Consider the following 22,081-nt stretch of genomic DNA (forward strand, 5'->3'; position numbering starts at 1 on the left):
AAACATTTCAAACACCTCTTCAACAAATTGTACACCACCATGTGTTGGCAACTTTGAATGCACAGAGGTACCACATACAAACAAAAACTGTATTACCATAAGACTGTGGAATCAACAGATGGATTACAGATTTTGGAGAAACAAGAAGCTAAACAAACTCTGTTTTTGTACAAGTCTATAATCAGATGAAATGTACTGTTAATATTACATTTAAACCCACCAGATCTTCCAATTTGGATCCCCCCCAAATTTTCGAATTAGGGCTGTTTTATTTCTGAAAGTAATCAGGTCTACTGTATCCATTTTAAATCAGTGGGAATTTTATTGTCGGATTTAAATAGACTTTCCTGTGAGTTGCAGAGGTGGGTGCTTGTCAAGTGGGAGAAATCACTGATTCAACATTCAGCAACAGGGGAACACCAAACAAACATGCACGTACACATATGCAAACCCCCTCAAAAAACATCTCCCAAGTTATTGTCGTGTTGAAAATGAAGCTAAATGTAAGCTACTTTCCAGTGTGCAACAGACAGCATTTCATTTCAACTAAAGGGAAGATGATTTCTAAGAGCTTTATTAAGCAGAAACCTCACTTTTAATCAGTAGAATGAAAAGTGGACATTATATTACAGCTTTCAACTGTCTTTTGACTTTTCTTTCATAGCTCTGCAGCCAAATCTAAAGACTGTGGCCACTGCAATTCGCATTGTATTTGCACTTAACTTAACTTGTCTTTGGGAACAAACCTCATGAATTTTACAGAACTCTAAGCACAAATCCAGGAAAAACATCTCACGGTTTGGGTTTTTGAAGTACCTTACAAGTGTGATATGTTACAGCACTTGGGGTGAGAAGGTAATATCAACATGTAACAGTTTGCAATGCTCCAAGGTTTGACCCAGTACCTGTTGCCGGATGTAGCCAGCAGTATAACTTTTACCATCGCTACTCATTGCTGCTGCAGCTCTTCTAAATAAAATTAGTTTCATGGCTTTTTTTTTTGAAAGAAGGTTAGGGATGGGTAAGAAAATCATGTAACAGTTTATATTTCTTTGCTAGGGAGATCTGTACAAACCTCCAATGGACATTATTGGCTATAAGTAGAGGCCAACTGGCAATTAGGGCAGAGCCCAATGGCTTTACTTTATGTCATATTAAATGTAACAGCACACATCACAGTTTGGGTTGCTATAGATAAAGAGTTGTTTTTTAAAAAAAAAATCAAAGCTACTATATGAATTTTTTTATTAGGGCTCCACAGCCAATGATAGATAGACATTTGATTCCTTAGGAGGCAAATATCAAATAACCTTAGGAATCAAATATCAAAGCCAAAACTGTGCATTAAACTATTAAAAATCTTTGTGGGGGGAAAATTCAGAAAAGGTTCTGTCTGGGAAGCATCTTTTCTGCCAGTCAATTAATTTGGATTTCTCTCTCTAGAAGGAGTTAAACAAGATGAAATCTGCAGTATTAAGCTCTCACATTTAGTATTATTTTGAAAGAATCATTTTCAGGCCTCTTTTGTATAAGTTTTGTTTAAAAGCAACTCAGACTACATCGCGCTAGAAACAAAAGGCATAAATAAGCCAAGTTATAATAGAATAAGCAATGATCTATGGGTAGATGCCATTTTGTAGTTATTTAGAAAAAGTATCAGAATTTTATACCAAAGAAGTAGCATCTTTAATATACACTTTTCTTTCTTTTTTAAATTTGCATTCAAATACAAGTAGTTTTGTATTTGTCTTTAGTATTAAGACTGAGGATCAAGACAGAATAAAATAGAGACGGCCCTTAGTTTTTGTAGAATTTAAAAGATTTATGTAGCAGTTGATTTTCTTGCATTTAATGAGAAAAAAATGGGCACTTGTTATAATGTCTGCAGTAACACATTTATTTTCCCACAATGAATGGCAATTGATGCTGCTATGGAGACAGAATAATTCAGGACCATTTATAGGATAATTCTATTCCACACTTTTCTGGTTTTCTGGTTCATGAGTATAAGTTTCTCTTGTGATGTTAACTAGGAATGATATTAACCATGGAAACAACTGCCTAAGGATATTTTTCTTCCAAAATGGAGCAAATAAATACTAACAATTTTAAATAAAGGAAAGACAGCTTATTACTTTTGATGGTTAGTGCCTCTGACAGTTTCTGTGCTTCCCTATGAGGAATCATTAAAGTAAATGGGGGGAAAAGTGTTTTCAGCAATCCAATGGTATGCTATTCTGGAAGCAGGGAGAAGCTTGCATAGCATTAGCACAAACTTGATTAAAACAAATTCGAGACTCACAAGTCTGCAGAAAGACTAACAAGAAGCAAAGAAACACCTTTGCGACGCATGACTTCCTCCTCTGGGTTGAAAAGGAGGTTCCTTTTGTTAGAAGTCGAAAGGTGAGCATCGTGTGTAAGCATGCAAATCAACAATTCATTTTTAAAGTCAACATCACTTTCATTAACTTAAACTGAACTGAAATTGATTAATGGGCTGAAAGGTCAACTGAGATCTTGTCCTCTACACTCATAGTCAGTGGGGAGAACTTTAACCAAGTTCTATTGGCATTCGGTTCTCCTTTCTCAAAACAACATCAGACAAAGTGAGAAGGAGATAAAATGAAATAATTTGGCCAAGCCAGAATGCTAAAGCAATTTTTATCTTTTCTAACAGGTTCTGCATAGCAAGACAAAAAGATCACCTGCCTTAGCTGCTGAAAAGAAAGCAGAGTGGGTAGCTGACAGCAAACAGCACAATGAAAAATGACCCGCCATATAAAAACCTTGGAAACTATAGTGTGAAAGAAGTTTACTATGGACTATTTACCCGTTCCCCCCTTCCATGGTTTCTGTTTCGTTCTAAAATGATATGCTGCGTGAATGGGTTAATTATGGAACAAAAGTGAAAAACATAGGAGAACAATGCGTACGGTTATGCTGAAGAGAAGGAGGATCTGAGAGTGAAAGCGGTCTTCCAAATTAATGCAGAGCATATAAAATTAAATCAAGTGGCGAGAGAGTTGTCCTTACTGGCGGTATGATGGCCGCAGGGACCAAATGCACAGGTGTGTATAAAGTTACCCCCTGTGTACAAGGTGCACCACATGCAAAAGGTCTTCCCAGTTCACTTTAGTGACAGATTCAACTATGCATGCTGATCTCCAGTGTTCCTCTGGAGGTGAGGCTACCAGTAAAGTGAAAGGAAAGCCCAATTGGGAAGGAGATCAGTGTGCATACTGGGAGGCCCATACGGTTATTGACTGAACTTCGCGGGTGATGCCTGATGTTTCCATTATCTCTGCGAAGATACAAAATGATTTGTGACATTGTGCAAAACATGAGTCCTCAGAGTTATGGGGAACTACCATATATACCCGATTTCATCATCCTTATCGTCATCTTCATCTTCATCGTCCTCATTAGTTGCTCTTACATGTATCTTCTGTTTGTCCTTTTTTGCTGCTTCGTGTGCTTCTTCCAGATCATCCAACAATAACACTGATCCACCACTGCCAAAATCCCCTGAGGTTTCTTGCTCTTCTTCTGAAAAAGGGAAGAATTCACAGCTATAATTTAAGCCCAGTTTTCTGCCTTGGCACATCAACTGTTTCATCCATTAAATTATACTCATTCTTCTTGTCAGTTTAATTTTTAGACATCCCCCCACCCCAATGGACCCTACCACAATGGGAACTCAAAAGTGCATACAGTCCTAGCAGAATCCCCCCAAACCATGCGTTTTCAGGAGGAAGCAACAGCTGAAGACAGAACCTTACATTTCTAAATAGTTGTTTCAAATCCATTCCAGGTCAATGGTGACTGAAAGACACCACCATCTGATGAGTATTCGAAGGCATCTGAAATGAGTTGGTGGTCTCAGTAAATTGCAAGCCTCAAAACACCTCCCCACAAGCATCATTAAACACTGCTGTCGATCGTGATTTGACATCTCAGGAAATAAATTAATAGAAATGGAATGAGAAATATTCCAATTGTGATCCTACCCACCAAGTCAAATAAAAAGATAAAAGTAAGAATTATAGTGTGGTTCTCCATTAAAATAATTATGTGGTTTGTTTATCGCTTTAGTTATTGGCTGCGTGGTGTATACAGATTTGGCTTGAGAGCTAAGTGGATGTTCCCTGTAAAGATCAATAATAGCAGACAAACCCTTCTGACAGTCAGCCTGTCTACTATTCCTGGCTGGTTTCACTTTTCTTAATTGAAAGTGTGCCTCAATAATATATTTTTTTTTAATCCAGAGGTCTTTGCAACACAGAACATTCACATTGCAAATGTACAGGATGCAGGATGTTTGCAGCTAGAAAAAAATGGAAATGGATCCTTGAAGTCTAAACTCTACCACTTTCCTTACCCCATATTTTTCGGACTATAAGATGCACCAGAGTGTAAGACGCACTTTAATTTTTGGGGAGGAAAATAAGAAAAAAGCTGACTGGGGGTGGATGGCCTCCGTCAATACCCTCAATCAGCTGTTCCCAGAGGTGAACTTTAGCAACAGGTTCCTTGGTTGTGAGCCCTGTGCCTTATTTTTTCAGCCTGTGAAACCTCCATTTCAGCGGCATTTTTCCAGCCTCTGAATCCTCCCAACCTTGAGAGGCTGGGCAGGGCTACATAGAAACATAGAAGACTTATGGCAGAAAAAGACCTCATGATCCATCTAGTCTGCCCTTATACTATTTTCTGAATTTTATCTTAGGATGGATATATGTTTATCCCAGGCATGTTTAAATTCAGTTACTGTGGATTTACCAACCACATCTGCTGGAAGTTTGTTCCAAGGATCTACTACTCTTTCAGTAAAATAATATTTTCTCATGTTGCTTTTGATCTTTCCCCCAACTAACTTCAGATTGTGTCCCCTTGTTCTTCTGTTCACTTTCCTATTAAAAACACTTCCCTCCTGGACCTTATTTAGTCCTTTAACATATTTAAATGTTTTGATCATGTCCCCCCTTTTCCTTCTGTCCTCCAGACTATACAGATTGAATTCATGAAGTCTTTCCTGATACGTTTTATGCTTAAGACCTTCCACCATTCTTGTAGCCCGTCTTGGGATCCGTTAAATTTTGTCAATATCTTTTTGTAGGTGAGGTCTCTAGAACTGAACACAGTATTCCAAATGTAGTCTCACCAGCACACATTCAGTATATAAGATACACTGAAATTGTCACACTGTTTTAGGGGGTAAAGGTGCATCTTATACTCCAAAAAATATGGTATGTAGTCATCTGACATTTAAATAAACTCTCTGAAAGCTCATGCTTTGATTTTAAAGAAAAAATTCTAGACTCAGACTTTCCATTTATAGGAGTCAATGCCTCTGAATAAATATTGCCTTACAAAAGTTTCAGGGCTGCATTTGTCAAAAGCCAAAATGCGCCCTTTTAATTTTCTTCACTTGCGTATGGAGTTGTAGAAACTGCAATTGGTCTGCCTTCTATCCATCCTGAAGGTGGCGCTCCTAGAGTAGTTTGTAATAGCAATGTAGTAACCTATTAGGATTTTTCCTCCATCTTAAGAAAACTCTAGAAGTTTAGAGCTCATTGTGCACTAAACTGCTTGTTTTTAAATCTTTCTTTTATATATTGGGGTTTCTTTTGGATTTTTTAACTTAAAACTGTAATTTAGATTGCTAAATATTAGATTTGTTACTATGTATTGTTTACCATTGTTATGAGCCCCCGAGTCTACGGAAAGGGGCAGCATATAAATCCAATAAATCTAATCTAATCTAATCTTTCTTGCTGAAAAAAAGGAGAAAGCAAGAGAATCCTCACACAGACTCTTGGTTTGCATTTTTGTTTGCTATTTCATGATGACACAAGCAATGAAGACATGATGCCAAGTTTTGACAAAAAAACTTTTGGTTACTGAGCCATGGTGGCACAATGGTTAGGGTGTAATACTGCAGGCTACTTCTGCTGTCAGCTGCCTGCAATTTGGCAGTTCAAATCTCACCAGACTCAAGGTTGACTCAGCCGCCCATCCTTCCGAGGTGGGTAAAATGAGGACCCAAATTGTTGGGGGCAATATGCTGACTTTATAAACTGTTTAGAGAGGGCTGTAAAGTGGTATAAAAGTCTAAATGCTATTGCTATTGTTGCTTGCTTCTGCACAGAACCTAAAATTGGTTACTGTGGAATCTGGTTGCCATTGGGATAGCTCTGCTACACTTATTAAGGAGCTGCAGCAGTTTATGAGAGATTTGGGTATTATGTTGCTTGATAGGTATACTTTTTATATTACACTCGTAAATCTGTCTGCTTGAATTAATAATAGAGCTTGAAATCCTTTCATTCCCTGGTGTAGTTATTGCCTCTGTATTGAAAAGAACCAATTGCCTGGGCACCTGATCACTGTCTTGGCACTTGGCAAACAGATTTACTTTTTGGTGTTGTTTGCATCCCATTTGATAGAGAATGACTGAGGCAGAGGAGTGAAGAGAACATGGGCCAATATTGGTGGGCAGTAGATTCTGGATTCTGCTCATGGTCCAGGGAGCCTTTAGTGGGACTTGCTGGTTTGAGATGTCACATTTGCAACATGCAGCTAAGGATATGCGTGGGTGCAGTATTAGCATCAACTTTATTATTAAACTTCTGAGACAATGATGCTTGTGCAATGCTCAGGTTGCAATTCTAAAAATGTGCTTTGAATAGGACTATCCCAGGAAAGGTTGTGGTTCCTTCAAAGCATATTTTCTGAATGATTTCTGAAGCATTGCCTAATCCTAAAGCAACTCTGATACATTCCTTATTTGTATGTGGGTTGTATGTGTATGTATTCCCATCAACTAAACAATGTCGGTTGGCGGGCCCCAGGGGAAGAGCCTTCTCTGTGGCGGCACCGGCTCTCTGGAACCAACTCCCCCCAGAGATTAGAACTGCCCCTACTCTTCCTGCCTTCCGTAAACTCCTTAAAACCCACCTTTGCCTTCAGGCATGGGGGAATTGAAACACCTCCCCCGGGCATGTTCAATTTTATACATGGTATGCTTGTGGGTGTGTCTGTTAGTATATGGGGTTCTTTTAAATCTTTAAATATTTTAAAGTTATTTGGATTATTTATGATTTGTTCTATCTTGTTGTGAGCCGCCCCGAGTCTTCGGAGAGGGGCGGCATACAAATCTAAATAATAAATAATAAATCATATTATTGTAAACCTCAAGCATAACATTCTATCCCCAATAATCGCTCCATCAGAATATTTTAAGTATAAACCACTCTTGTGTTTTAAGCTGACAGTAAAAACAGACTGGATACTTTTACCAATCTTCTAAGCATCTTTCATGCTTAGAAAGAGATGTTTTTTTTATATGAGCACATCTGTTTAATAAATACAAAAGCATGAAGATGGTTGTCCTAATATATTTCATCTATGTCATGTGGTGCTTTCCTAGTCAGCGTTACAGAGTTAATTCCTATTTTCTTGCAGAAAGACTGATGTTACTCACCACAGCTTACTGTCCCTTGCTTCCTAGAGCCAGCAATCTCATTTCCATACTTATCCACACACCAGCACTGGCCAGTACTTCCATGGCATTGAGTTGCTTTGTAATAGCCTTCTTCATTGCAGCGGGGGATGAAGGCACCTGGAAGCAGGCAAAATGGAGGCCAGGTCAGTTATAAACCTGAGCCTGGCACTGACTTTCTAGATTTTCCTTTTGGATTCCACATACCTTAGCTAGATCAAAATTATCATGCCTCCTATTTATTCCTGAATTAATACTCCTTAGATAAATTAGATACTTGATACAAGGCACATATTCAATATAAATGGAAGCCAAAGCTTATCTTTGATTATTTTAGTTTATGAAGAAGTAAAGTTTGCCATCTTAAATACTCAGCCCAACTATTGGTAGTTCTCTCCTAATACTTAGAAACATAGAAGACTGACGGCAGAAAAAGACCTCATGGTCCATCTAGTCTGCCCTTATACTATTTCCTGTATTTTATCTTACAATGGATATATGTTTATCCCAGGCATGTTTAAATTCAGTTACTGTGGATTTACCAACCACGTCTGCTGGAAGTTTGTTCCAAGGATCTACTACTCTTTCAGTAAAATAATATTTTCTCATGTTGCCTTTGATCTTTCCCCCAACTAACTTCAGATTGTGTCCCCTTGTTCTTGGGTTCACTTTCCTATTAAAAACACTTCCCTCCTGAACCTTATTTAACCCTTTAACATATTTAAATGTTTCGATCATGTCCCCCCTTTTCCTTCTGTCCTCCAGACTATACAGATTGAGTTCATTAAGTCTTTCCTGATACGTTTTATGCTTAAGACCTTCCACCATTCTTGTAGCCCGTCTTTGGACCCATTCAATTTTGTCAATATCTTTTTGTAGGTGAGGTCTCCAGAACTGAACACAGTACTCCAAATGTGGTCTCACCAGTGCTTTATATAAGGGGATCACAATCTCCCTCTTCCTGCTTGTTATACCTCTAGCTGTTCTTACTTGTCTAAGAACAGTGAATTGGATGCTGCAGATTATTATTATTTTTATTATTATTATTATTATTTTTATTATTATTTTTATTATTATTTTTATTATTATTATTATTAGTAGTAGTAGTATTAGTATTAGTATTTAGATTTGTTTGCTGCCCCTCTCCGAAGACTGTGCATCTCACATTCATTTTGCTGAATATAATCAAATAAATATTATGAAATGGAGCCTGTGCCATGTATTGCTAGGTAGTTATTCCAAAGGGATCACCAAAATGAACTAACATGCACAAATGTTGTGTATTCCATTTCATTATTAAACACAGCACAAATCAATGCAATCTTTTTCAACTCTAGATGTATGCAGCACATGCTATTTTGGAAAGAATCAGAAAATTAATATGTCTTTAGAACTACTGCTTGAATTATTCACAAGAAGAGGGGTGAAATTCAAAAATTTTCCCTACCAGTTCTGTGGACATGGCTTGATGGGCATGGTAGGGGAAGGATATTGCCAAATCAACATTCTCTCACCACTCCTGGGGGAAGGATATTGCAAAATCTCCATTCCCACCCAGAGCCAGCCAGAGGTGGTATGTGCTGGTTCTCTGAACTAATCAAAATTTCTGCTACTGGTTCTCCAGAACCTGTCAGAACATGATGGATTTCACTCCTGCACAAGAATGTTTAGGATGTACAAGTTTTGTTTTAGTCTACCACATCCACAGTAAATCATCCCAGAATGGCACGACATAGGGATGATCCACTTACAAAGTCCAACTTCATTCACCAGCCTCTCCACTGAAGGTGGAGAGGCTTACGAAGAGAGACTGCGGGAACTGGGCATGGATAGCCTAGAGAAAAGGAGGGCCAGAGCGGACATGATAGCAGTCTACAGGTATACGAGGGGTTGCCACAGAGAGGAGGGGATCACTTTATTCTCCAGGGCACCGGAGGGCCGGACGAGGAACAACGGCTGGAAGCTGACCAAGGAGAGATTTAACCTGGAAATAAGGAAGAACTCCTGACGGTCAGAACGATCAACCAGTGGAACAACCTACCAGCGGACGTTGTGAACTCCAATACTCTGGACATTTTAAAGAGGAAATTGGACTACTATTTGGCTAGGATGCTATAGGGTTCCTGCTTAGGTAGGGGGTTGTACTTGATGACCCGCGTGGTCCCTTCCAACTCTAACAATCAATCAATCAATCAATCAATCAATCAATCAATCAATCAATCAATCAAAGGTTAGCTTCCCAAGAATAGTTTATTTGTATTTTCTGGTACCTGGGAAAATCCTGGCTCTAGTATCTCTCCAGATGACTATTGGATGTCCATATAGAGTAAATGCTATTCCATTCCTGATTTAGTCAATTTAGTAAAATTGACTCACCTCGTGAATAGAATAGCATTCACACTGAATTTAGAAAACAATTTATTGGAAGATTATTCTTATCTTAAACTTTTTGACTCAATCTGATTTAAACTTGAGTTTCTTGACACATCTCATTTTTCCACACCTGAGACATGTGGATGCCGGGTCTGCCAGGAACCTTGCTAATAGTGATGTGTTGTACGATGAAAAATGAAGTATCATGTAGTGTTTTTAGTGGTTGACATGTTATAAGACCTGGACTGACTTTAATCATAATTCCTTTTAAATCTTGTGAATATTTTGGAATGGTTCCTTTAGTACATTACATTGGGGAACAATTTGTAACACAATTTTTGTTGAGTTTGATTTTTGAGCTTTTTTTATAGTTATTTAGGCATACTGATTTGAAAACTGTAGTTAGTTTTCTTTGCATCGGCAGCAGCGACAGAGGTGCCCCGACTCGGGCAAACGGGTGAACACCAGTGACAGGGGAGTGTCATCTCCCCGACAAGCTGCTTTCTTTCCTGCAGGATTTCTTCTCGCTGGTGGCTCCTGGCCAGTATTGACTGTTGCATCCGCCGCCGTGCAGGACCCAGCCTCGTGGCTGCTATCTGTCTACATCTGTCAGTCCCAACCGGGAGCCACCAGCGTGCCCACGCCCCTCCCGCAAGCATTCCAGTAGGGCCCCAAATGGTGCTCTTTATTGGGTATATGTCATGTCCATTCTACAGTATGAGAGAAGGCTTTAAAGGAATCAGACATCTTTCACCATAGAGTTTGACATGTCTTCTTGAACTTTCAGGCATCAATTCTTGCAGGGATTTCACCATTTTTAAAAATAGTGTATAGTTGTCTATTTCATCTCAATCTGTTTCATAGGCCTTAACAAAGGGTTCAATTAACTTTCAATTATGTTTCTAGGGTCTATCATTTTTCAAGACTTAAAATGGACACCTAACATAAAAAAGTCATCAAAAAAGCACAACAAATAATATTCTTTCTGTGCTAACTTACAAAGCTAAAACTCCCCAAGGAGCTGCTAAATCAGTTTTACAGAGGAATTACTGAGTCTGTCATTTGCATCTCCATAACTATCTGGTTTGGCTCTGCGAGCAAACAAGACAAACACAGGCTTCAACGAATAATTAGAACTGCAGAAAAAAACAATTGGTACCAACCTGCCTTCCACTGAGGATCTATGTACTGCACAAATCAAAAAGAAGTCTGTGAAAATATCTACAGACCTCTCATATCCTGACACAAATTGTTTCAACTTCTACCCTCAAAATGATACTATAGGGCACTGCACAACAGAATAACTAGAAACAAGGACAGTTGCCCCCCAAATGCCATCATTCTGCTTAACAACTAATTTCCACAACACTGTCAAATAATTTACTAAGACTGTAGTATTATTATTATTCTCTTCCTTACTAGTATCTATCTTTTCCCACTTATATTAATATAAATATAAAAACAATATAAACTGAAAGATACAAGCAACATAGTTATAGTAATAACTATGTTGCTTGTATCTTTCAATTTATATTGTTTTTATTTGTCTACTAGTATGATTTGATAGCTTATTAGTAACCTTGACTATCACTAAGTGTTGTATATTTTTATTCTTGATGAATGTATTTTATTCTTCTTATTTACACTGCGAGCATATACACCTAAGACTTACTTGCTTGCTTACTTACTTATTTATTTATTTGATTTATATGCCACCTCTCTCCGAGGACTCGGTGCATCTTACACCATATAAAAATTAAAAAATACAAAACAATGTCTTAATCCAATTAATCTCAAATAATTAATCTAATCTAAAATCCCGTTATGTTAAAAATCAGGCATTCCCACTCAAACCACAAACATACATAACATAATTTTTATTGTTATTGTCGTTGGGAGGGGTGGCATGCAAATCTAATAAATGATAATAATAATAATAATAATAATAATAATAATAATAATTATTATTATTATTATTTGTCATCCAGGGGGCTGGCGGCTAATAGCCCCAAGCCTGGTGGCATAGCAAAGTCTTCAGGTTCTGGTGGAAGGCAAGGAGGGTGGGGGCAGTATGAATCTCTGGGGGAAGCTGATTCCAGAGGGCCAGCCCCCCCCCCCCACAAAGAAGGCTCTTCCCCTAGGCCCTGCCAAGCGATATTGTCTGGTTGACGGGACCTGGAGAACACCGACTCTGTGAGACCTAACTGGTCAGTGGGACTCATGCGGACTCAAATTCCTTGTGTTTCCAATCATAGTTGGCCAATAAAGAATTCTATTCTATTCTATTCTATTCTGTTCTGTTCTATTCTATTCACATACATAAACTGATTTTCTTCCATACTGGCCAATCTTTTCTCAAACATCCAGTTTAGAGGATAGGTTCCTCCCTTTTCCTGTATTCTGTTTTTTCCGCATGTGCTTCTGGAAGTGTGGATTGGTTGCAGTATGTAATAATCCATTCTTTAGCTGCCCATTTTTAGTTGAGACACTTCTTATTCCAACATTGCTGTTTTTAATCTTTCTACTTGCTCCATTTCCAATGTTTAATGTTTACCCTCCCTCTGGAATGCCATTTTTCTTAATTACAATTTCTTAATTTAACTCAAGTGGGTCAATAGGTCCCATCACAGTGCTTAGTTCATTGTGTCCAGTTGTGCAGTTGAGTCATCTGCCTTTTCGTCAGGCATAAGACTCTGGGAATGTGGAACTTCAAGATGTCTTTGACTAGCTGGACAAAGATGCCATCTCACTTTTCCATAGTTTATAAGAGAATTCTGTTCCTTAACACTAATCTAGCTACCCTGTCAAAGCCTGGAAACTCAAAATAAAAATAACTTTTGTTATATTTGTCACTTTATATCTCTGCTGAAAAAAACTGTGAAAAAGAAGAAAATATTTTCCTCCATCTACCTGGCCCAGTTAGACTGCTTCTTGTGACTCAGACAAAAAACAATCACGCCCCCAGCCAAAATCTTGAAATATATTAGAGGAAATAATTATTTGAAGCATGAGATTGGTTCTTAATGTTCCTTTTTAAAAAAATAAAATAAAAATCTACTATAGTGCCAGGGTAGAAGAACTGTTCCCAGAGGCAATGTACCCTCTAATTTTTTTTCGGTGTGGGCGGAAAAGTATAGTGTCTGAGCGACAGTTTGGGACTGGGCGGCATAGAAGAATAAATAAATAAATAAATAAATAAGGAAAAAAAATTCTTTTTTTATTAAAAAAAATTAATAATAAAACAAAACCAAAATCTATTTTATTACTATCTTCTCTTTTTCCATCCCTGTCTCCTCCCCCCTTGTGTGTGTGTGTGTGTGTGTGTGTGAACTCTTGAACCATTTCCAATAACAGGTGAGCTATTGGAAATGGTTCAAGAGTTCACACACACACACACACACACACACACACACACACAGCTGGGGGTTTTTTTCTCTGTTATTATTTGGGTGCTTTTTACCACATGCTTTAAATCAAGAGTCATTTCTGTCTCTTTCTCTCTCCCCCTCTTGCTCTCTCTCTCTCTCTCTCCCTCTTTCTCTCACATACATCCCTTTCCAATTTAAGGGAACAGAGAAAGTTTATAAAGGTAATTGGGCAGCTGTGGGGGGAGGAGAAGAGAAGAGAAAAGACAAGGATGCAACAAAGACGGCGATGCAACTTTCCCAAACAAGTTTAAACACAATGGGCGAACGAGTCCAGGGGAACGAGTCCAGGGCGCTGCCGAAGACGGGCAAAGGTGGCAGGAGAAACTGCCCCGCCAAGGTTTCCTTGAAACGTAGGGAGGGCTAACGCGGGATTTCATTGCAGGCTGACTTGGAGACGGTCAAAATAGTGTGTGTGTGTGTGTGTGTGTTTGAATGGGAACTGAAGCAAAAAAAATAGCGTTTTTCCTTTCTTGCCTTCCAACCGTCCTTCCTGCATCTATAAACACTATCTTCAAAACCAAACATTTTCAATCAATCAATCGTAAACTGGCACCCCTTTTCCATTCCATGTCTTCAGGCTACCTTTTGCACTCCCCGCCTCTATCGTTCTCCCCCCCCTTCCTGCTTTCTTCCTCCTCCTCTCTTCCTCTTCTTTCCCTCCCTCCATGTATCTTCTCTCCCTCTTTCTACTTTCTTCCACTTTCTTTAAAAGGAGCATTTCGCTCACTTCTACGCCAAGGAAGAGGCTGGGGGGGAGGAGGGTGCGCCACAGCATCCTGTCTAGTCCAGCCATCTGACGGTCCCTTTCGGGTTCAGTAATACACACACACACACACACACACAAAAAACCCCCCACGACCGAGCGAGCATAACTAAGGCGCCTTTCTTTCTATCTCTCTATCTATCTATCTATCTCTCTTTCTTTCTTTCTTTCTCTCTCTCTCTCTCTTTCTCTTCTCTCTCTTGCTATCTCTCTCTCCTCCCCCTTTCTCTCTCACTCTCTTTCTTACTTTCTCTCTATCTTGCTCTGACGCTCTCACTCTCGTTCTCCGGAGGCTGGCGAAAGTGATTTACAATGTCGGGCGAGCGGGCCGGCGCGCGCTCTCCCCATCTCCCTGCCAACATTCAAAATAAGAAAACCCTTCGCTCTTACTTTTAATGTTCCGGGCGGGCGCGTAGGCAGGGAGATGGGGAGAGCGCGCGCCAGCCCGCGCGCCCGCCAGCCTCCAGAGAACATCTGCCCCGCCTCTCTTGCAGCAGAGGAGAAAGAGAGGTGGAGCGTGCGTGCATGCGTGCGCACGGCAGCTGGCGCGCGCACCCGCCAGCCTCCGGAGAACGCCCACTTCACCTCTCTTGCAGCAGAGGAATAAGAGAGGTGGAGCGTGCGAGCGTGCGGCAGCCGGCGTGCACACCCGCCAGCCTCTGGAGAATGCCCGCTTCGCCTCTCTTGCAGCGGAGGAGAAAGAGAGGTGGAGCGGGCGGGCGGAAGAGCAGGAGGGGGGACAGCCGGTGGGCGCGCAGGCAGGGAGATGGGAAGTGCGCGACCGAGGAAAAGGGTGCGCGCGGGGGTATTTTGGCGTGCGCACGCACGCACATGTGCAGCTTACATGGAACGGTGCCCAGAGGTCCTTTGGGTCTAACACACTCTAGCTCCATTTGATGCAGCATTTTGGTGGTTCTTGCTGTCTCCATCTAAGTATCAGGAAACACCTTACATATACTCTTCCACAGGTCCGAGAGGCTGCCATACCTCCTGCCTAATAACCAGTGAAATTCAGCCTCCCTTTCCTTGCTGCTTTGTGAAGATTAACCAAATTCACAAAATACAAAGAGAATAAAAATATTATTAAAAGGGAGGGAGGAGTATATAAAGTACATTTTAGCTTTAAGGCATCTCGTGGATAAAACATTCGGTGGCTAAGGAGATGAAAATGGTGCTATTTTAATGACAGACAGCATCTGAAAAGAACCTCTCAGAGAAAAATTTCCAAGCTAATTCAAGGCACAAATTACATGATATTACAATACAGAAGCAACTCTGACAGGAAAAGGTGCTCATTTGTATAAAGCACACAAGGAATGAGATAATAAATTAAACCCACAGTTAAATTAACGGTAATGTAAGTCAATATTTCTATGTTAGCAATTTTTAAAATCTACATTATCATTTTCTCCCCTGAAACAGGTTGTCCTCTCCTCCCCAACTGTCAGGTCTGGGAGACGCCTGAATTCCCCCCCCCCCCTTTCAAATTCTGTCATTATATCTAAAAGATAATGTGTTTCCTAAAAGGAGAAGTTAATCTGACTTTGTATGTGATTGAGGTCATATCAGGGAAGACACATATTCTGTATCTTGAGATGGTTGAAGGTAAATGGAAACTCAAGTGGAGCTAACAGGAAGAGGAGCTTGCTACATAAGCCTTTCTGTGAAAGAAAAGAATTTTATAGGCATGCTTTCATTTTATAACAGGGTTGCCCAGAGTTGTCAATATTGACCCCAAGGGTTGATAGAATTAGCCAAGAGGTTGATAAGTGTCTAAGGGTCAAAAGGGGATCAGTAAATGTATGGTGGTCCTTAGGAGGTTGATAAATTATAGAAGATCCATTGGGATCAATTAATCTTGGCCAGTGTTGAAATTCACACTAGTCCCTAGTCCTGAGGTGGACAGCAGTGAGATAGCATTCCCCAGGTTTTGATGGTCAACCGTCAGCAAAGCTTGATGATTGAGTTGCCTCTATTATTGTTGTTATTATTCATAGTATTACTAGTTAAGGTATCATTTATTGCCGTATTTTTACACACTATACTGTATATTGAGGGTTGATGGACAATCTCAAACTTGATAAAGGGGTCAATGAGCTGAATAATTTGGGGGTGCTTTGTTTATAATACACTCCCCGATACAAGCTCGTTTTGTGTACAACTGAACAGACAATGCTGGAAACTGGCCAGAACTGTTCACTAAGAGATGGGTAGAAGATAAATCCAATAAATAAATAAAACCAATAAATAAACAAATAAATAACTGAAGCTGTTCAATTAATCAGTCCTGCCTTAAGCAAATTGGCTTATTTCAGTTGTCAGCTTCAGCAGATATAGCGATAATGCACTTCAAGGCATCCCTACAAAGCCATTTACTTTTCCTTGGAGAGCAGTTAGATTCATTCCTCATGGGTGCCTCTATAGTAATTTCCATTCTTGGCTTCATTTTCGAGCACCAAGAAGCAGCTTTTATTATGGCCAATGATACTAGGTGGCGGCGGTAGAGGAACCCTCACTCTTTTGTCAGATAGATGCTCCTTGATTTACTGGTAGTAATCATGAAAAAGGAGCTTCTTTCCACAATTCTATACATAGAGCATGTCTGCAAAGTGTGAATATATGTCAAAAGGGCTATTTTCACTCCATTTCCCATGGAAGGAAAAAATGAAGTAAATGCATTACTTGAAATGCCATGCCATTACTTGCCTAAGAGACAGAGAAATGAGAAATCGTTCTAATATTTCATACATTATAAATAAACGCATTTTCTATCTCGGCTGTTGCAGTTATTAAAGTGACTATCCAATTTTTAAAAGTTACAAACATCGTTTATAAATAGCTGTATATTAATCTTCCTATATCTGATCTGAGTCCAGTTTGATAATAGTACCAAGCCAACTTTTGGAGGCTCTTTAAAAAAAAAAGCTAAACAGGGTTGGATGTAACTAGTTTGTGGATGGAAAATCACCAGGAAAAGCCAGGTTTTGTAGGATAGAATGTCAAGTTGAAAAATCATCCCAGAATAAGCCAATGAAAAACCATCTCTGCCAAAAAATAACACAGTCTCAAATTAGTCACCAGGCATAACAATTAACTGAAAGAGTCTGTGCCTTTTTCTCTTGCCTAATTTTAAATAGTTGTGGTGAAAATAATATGCAGCGGTACCTCTACATAACAACGCCTCTACTTAAGAACTTTTCTAGATAATAACCGGGCATTCAAATTTTTTTGCCTCTTCTTAAGAACCATTTTCTACTTAAGAACCCAAGCCCAGAAAAATTTCCCAGGAAATCTGAGAGTGGCATTCCTGCCATTCCCCCTTTAATCCCGGCCATCTCGGGCTTTTCTGGGGTGCCAGAGGAGTCTTTCAGTGGCGCTTAAGGAGGTTTTGGCAGCCCAGAGCAAACGAAGCATTTTCCTTTCTCCGGGCACTTGGATAGGGAATAAACCTCTGCCAGCGCCTAGAGAAAAGAAATGCTCCCTTAGCTCTGGGCAGCGACTGTCCTCCTCCTCTTCTTCTTCCTCCTCCTCCTCCCACCCAAATTCCGAGCTTTTATTTCTTTCCTAATGGGTTTGCACACATTATTTGCTTTTACATTGATTCCTATGGGAAAAATTGCTTCTACTTACAAACTTTTCTACTTAGGAACCTGGTCACGGAACGAATTAAGTTCTTAAGTAGAGGTACCACTGTACAGGAAATTCTTGTGCAGAAAGGATTATTTAGACACATTGCATGTAACTTGGAATGCTTTGGATTGCAAATTCCTCCACAAATGAGTTTAGCCTGTGTGGATTTCATGTTGTTAATCACTCTTGGCTACTCCTTATCTGTATTCTTGCTTGTAACCATTTAGATAAAGAAGACAACATGAACGGTTTAATCTAAGAGCTGCCAAGGGAAGAGGAACAATAGCTGCCTAAGAACAATGTTCTCATTAACAAAGGGTCACATCTGGATTTCAAAGGTCCTGATAAGGCATGACATTAGACTAATCCCAGGTACTATCTGCTAGAGACCTTGTCTTCAATTAAAAAATATTTGTGACAAGGATTCGACTTTCAGGGGTACGTTCTAATGTACTTTGCTACTGGTTCATTTCCTCCTGCACATGTGGCTGAGTGTGCATTGCATGTTATGTGGCTGTGCATGTACTTTGCATCCATGTACATGCACAGTGTCCCAAACCTGAGCATACGCAGAAGCAAAGCCAGCAAAAATAAGAAAAAAAGATGGTGGTGGCCTCGGACCGGCACTGACAGAACCGGCTCTGTGACGTCACCACCAGTTTACTATTTGGTACTATAGAACCAGTTAGAACCGGTAGGAACCCACCTCTGGTTCTGCTGTCTAAAATTATGATCAAGTGCCTGATAAGATTTATTTATTTATTATTTATTTATTATTTGGATTTGTATGCCGCCCCTCTCCGAAGACTCGGGGCGGCTCACAACAAGTGAAACAAATAATAAATAATGCAATTAATTAAAATATTTAGAAATTTAAAAAACCCCATAAACTAACAGACACACACACAAGCATACCATGTATAAATTAAACATGCCCAGGGGGAGATGTTTCAATTCCCCCATGCCTGACGGCAAAGGTGGGTTTTAAGGAGTTTACGGAAGGCAAGGAGAGTAGGGGCAGTTCTAATCTCCGGGGGGAGTTGGTTCCAGAGAGCCGGTGCCGCCACAGAGAAGGCTCTTCCCCTGGGGCCCGCCAACCAACATTGTTTAGTTGACGGGACCCGGAGAAGGCCCACTCTGTGGGACCTAATCGGTCGCTGGGATTCATGCGGCAGGAGGCGGTCTTGGAGATATTCTGGTCCAATGCCATGAAGAGCTTTAAAGGTCATAACCAACACTTTGAATTGTGACCGGAAATTGATCAGCAGCCAATGCAGACTGCGGAGTGATGGTGAAACATGGCCATACCTAGGTAAGCCCATGACTGCTCTCGCAGCTGCATTTTGCACGATCTGAAGTTTCCGAACACTTTTCAAAGGTAGCCCCATGTAGAGAGCATTACAGTAGTCGAACCTCGAGGTGATGAGGGCATGAGTGACTGTGAGCAATGAGTCCCGGTCCAGATAGGGCCGCAACTGGTGCACCAGGTGAACCTGGGCAAACGCCCCCCCTCGCCACAGCTGAGAGATGGTTTTCTAATGTGAGCTGTGGATCGAGGAGGACGCCCAAGTTGCGGACCCTCTCTGAGGGGGTCAATAATCCCCCCCCAGGATAATGCTTTCAGTTATATGGCCTGACTGTGAAGGTGCCAAAAGCTCCCACACAATTTAAACCTCACATAGTCCCAATGTCCTGAAGGCTGTTATGGAATTCCCAGTTTCAGGGGAATCTATCTGTCTCCATTCTTGGGATTTGGATCCTGCTGAAGACATGGATTAAAATTTCTCTGTTTTTTTATATTCATTCCATAAATATTCTCTTTGGCACCCCCCCCCCTTGATTTCAGTGTATTGCCTTTGAATCCTAAATAATAATTTGGATTTCAATTAGTCAACAGACATCAATAACTGGGCTTCACAGATTAGAATAGATTAGATTTATTGGATTTATATGCCGCCCCTCTCTGCAGACTCGGGGCGGCTCACAACAATGGTAAAAACAGTACATAGTGACAAATCCAATACCCACCAATCCAATTACAATTTAAGTTAAGAAATTCATAAAACAACCCCAATATATATAAAAAACAAGCACACAATCAATCAAACATCAAAACAACATGGGCAAGGGGGAGATGTTTCAGTTCCCCCATGCCTGACGACAGAGGTGGGTTTTAAGGAGTTTACGAAAGGCAAGGAGGGTGGGGGCAATCCTAATCTCAGGGGGGAGCTGGTTCCAGAGGGTTGGAGCCACCACAGAGAAGGCTCTTCCCCTGGGTCCCGCCAGACAACATTGTTTAGTCGACGGGACCCGAAGAAGGCCGACTCTGTGGGACCTAACCAGTCGCTGGGATTCGTGCGGCAGAAGGCGGTCCCAAAGATGCAAATGGGGTAGGGGGAAGATGCAGAAAGAAAAGTGTACAAAAGGGAATTACAACCTGGTGGCACAGTGATTAAGTGCAGTATTGCAGGCAAACTCTGCCCACAACCTGAGGTTCAATCCTGACAGGACTCAAAGTTGATTCAACCTTTTCATATTTCTGAGGTCAGTAAAACAAGGACCCAGATTGTTGAGGACAATGTCTACGGAGAGGGGCGGCATACAAATCTAATAAATAATAATAATGTGCTGACATTTATAAACTTCTTAGAGAGGGCTGTAAAGCACTAGGGAGCAGAAGTTAAGTCCAAGAGTACTACTGCTAATCTGCCTGGAAATGATAAACACACAATTAGAAACATAGAAACATAGAAGACTGACGGCAGAAAAAGACCTCATGGTCCATCTAGTCTGCCCTTATACTATTTTCTGTATTTTATCTTAGGATGGATATATGTTTATCCCAGGCATGTTTAAATTCAGTTACTGTGGATTTACCAACCACGTCTGCTGGAAGTTTGTTCCAAGGATCTACTACTCTTTCAGTAAAATAATATTTTCTCATGTTGCCTTTGATCTTCCCCCCAACTAACTTCATATTGTGTCCCCTTGTTCTTGTGTTCACTCTCAATGTAAAGCAGTTTCACTGGTCTCAATGAGTCCTGTTGATGCATAGTTAATCCAATCTCCAAGGGTTCTAACAGAGTTTTATTGAAGGACCACTTATCTCCAGAGGTTTCTGCCTAGCCATCCTAGTGAGCCAACCAAGTCCCTTCAATTTAACATTGTCACCTGTTGGGATGCCTGCCCTTTGGAATGAGGTCCCCTGAGAGAGCAATAGCAATAGCACTTAGATACTTAGATACAATACTTAGATACAATAGTACTTTACAGCCCTCTCTAAGCAGTTAACAGAGTCAGCATATTGCTCCCAACAATTTGGATCCTCATTTTACCCACCTCAGAAGGATGGAAAGCTGAGTCAACCTTGAGTCTGGTAAGATTTGAACTGCCAAATTGCAGACAGACAGCAATCAGCAGAAGTAGCTTGCTGTACTGCACTCTAACCACTGTGCCACCATGGCTCATAATCAGATGATTTCCACTCTGATGCTGCTCTGGAGGATCTTCAAGAGCTGACTGTTCTATCAGGCCTTGTGTTAGGTGACTGCATTTTGTATGTATTTATCTAAATTATTTGGTTATTTATCATTTACTGATTATTGCTTCTTTAAAAAAAATCTTATTTTGTCATATTGTGAGTTGTCCATAGTCAATTTTGAGTTAGATGATGCTAAAATCAATTCGCTAAATAAGTTATTTTTTCCTCAAATTCTTAAGACAGCTATTTAAAAAAAAATAAACTAGGTAGCTTTAAAGATATATACCAGAGAAATAATATGATTGTGCAAGATCCAAAAAGTTTCTTCTCAATTATTTACAAAGTGGCCGCAGTCCTATAAAGCATGAAATCCTATTTAAAAATAAATCCCATTGACTTAAATAGGGCTTGGTCCCAAGATAGCATGCAAAATAATCAGCGAGATTAATCAATAAGCTGAAACAATGTAACAAAAGAAGGAAGCATTTCATGCCACTTTCATCTGAACCAATTAGTTTCAAATGATTTTCCTAATATATTACTTTATTTTAATCATGGATGATTAAATACAGAAGATAATGCAATTACAGATTTTAAATCTTCATTATTAGTATTAGTATCTTGCATTTAACAGATGGCTACTTCAGCTTCCAAAGATGTTTCATCTATTAATGTCTTGATATTTCACTCATTATAATATTGCTAAAAAGTACGATTTAGATTTTAAGGAAGAAAAAGATGAATAAGTACCATTTATGCATGGTGACTCAGGAAGGTCAACTTGAATTTATTAGGCCTTATTTTAAGGTTAGTATGATTATGAATGCAACTTTAGTTCTTTTACTCTGCTCTAGATTTCTAAATGAACAAGAATAAAATATACCTAACTATATACAATGTAAATGTAA

General features: G+C 39.9%; 1 protein-coding gene across 3 annotated transcripts in view; it reads right to left on the reverse strand.

Annotated features, from left to right (window-relative positions):
• Positions 1–1,662: 1,662 nt before the first annotated feature.
• SPOCK1 (SPARC (osteonectin), cwcv and kazal like domains proteoglycan 1) overlaps positions 1,663–22,081 on the reverse strand; it is a 585,260-nt gene continuing 564,841 nt past the window's right edge. For 2 of the 3 annotated variants that reach the window (XM_070739206.1, XM_070739208.1), the window contains 2 exons: positions 7,481–7,618; positions 1,663–3,546 (listed from right to left, as the gene is read on the reverse strand). In XM_070739206.1, coding sequence (XP_070595307.1) covers positions 3,365–3,546; positions 7,481–7,618 — 320 coding nt within the window. In that variant the 3' untranslated portion in view covers positions 1,663–3,364. Of the gene's footprint in view, positions 3,547–3,779; positions 3,861–7,480; positions 7,619–22,081 lie in introns of all 3 variants that reach the window. The other variant, XM_070739207.1, reaches the window with a different exon arrangement.

Source organism: Erythrolamprus reginae, chromosome 2, assembly GCF_031021105.1.
Source record: "Erythrolamprus reginae isolate rEryReg1 chromosome 2, rEryReg1.hap1, whole genome shotgun sequence".
Taxonomy (NCBI): Eukaryota; Metazoa; Chordata; class Lepidosauria; order Squamata; family Dipsadidae; genus Erythrolamprus; species Erythrolamprus reginae.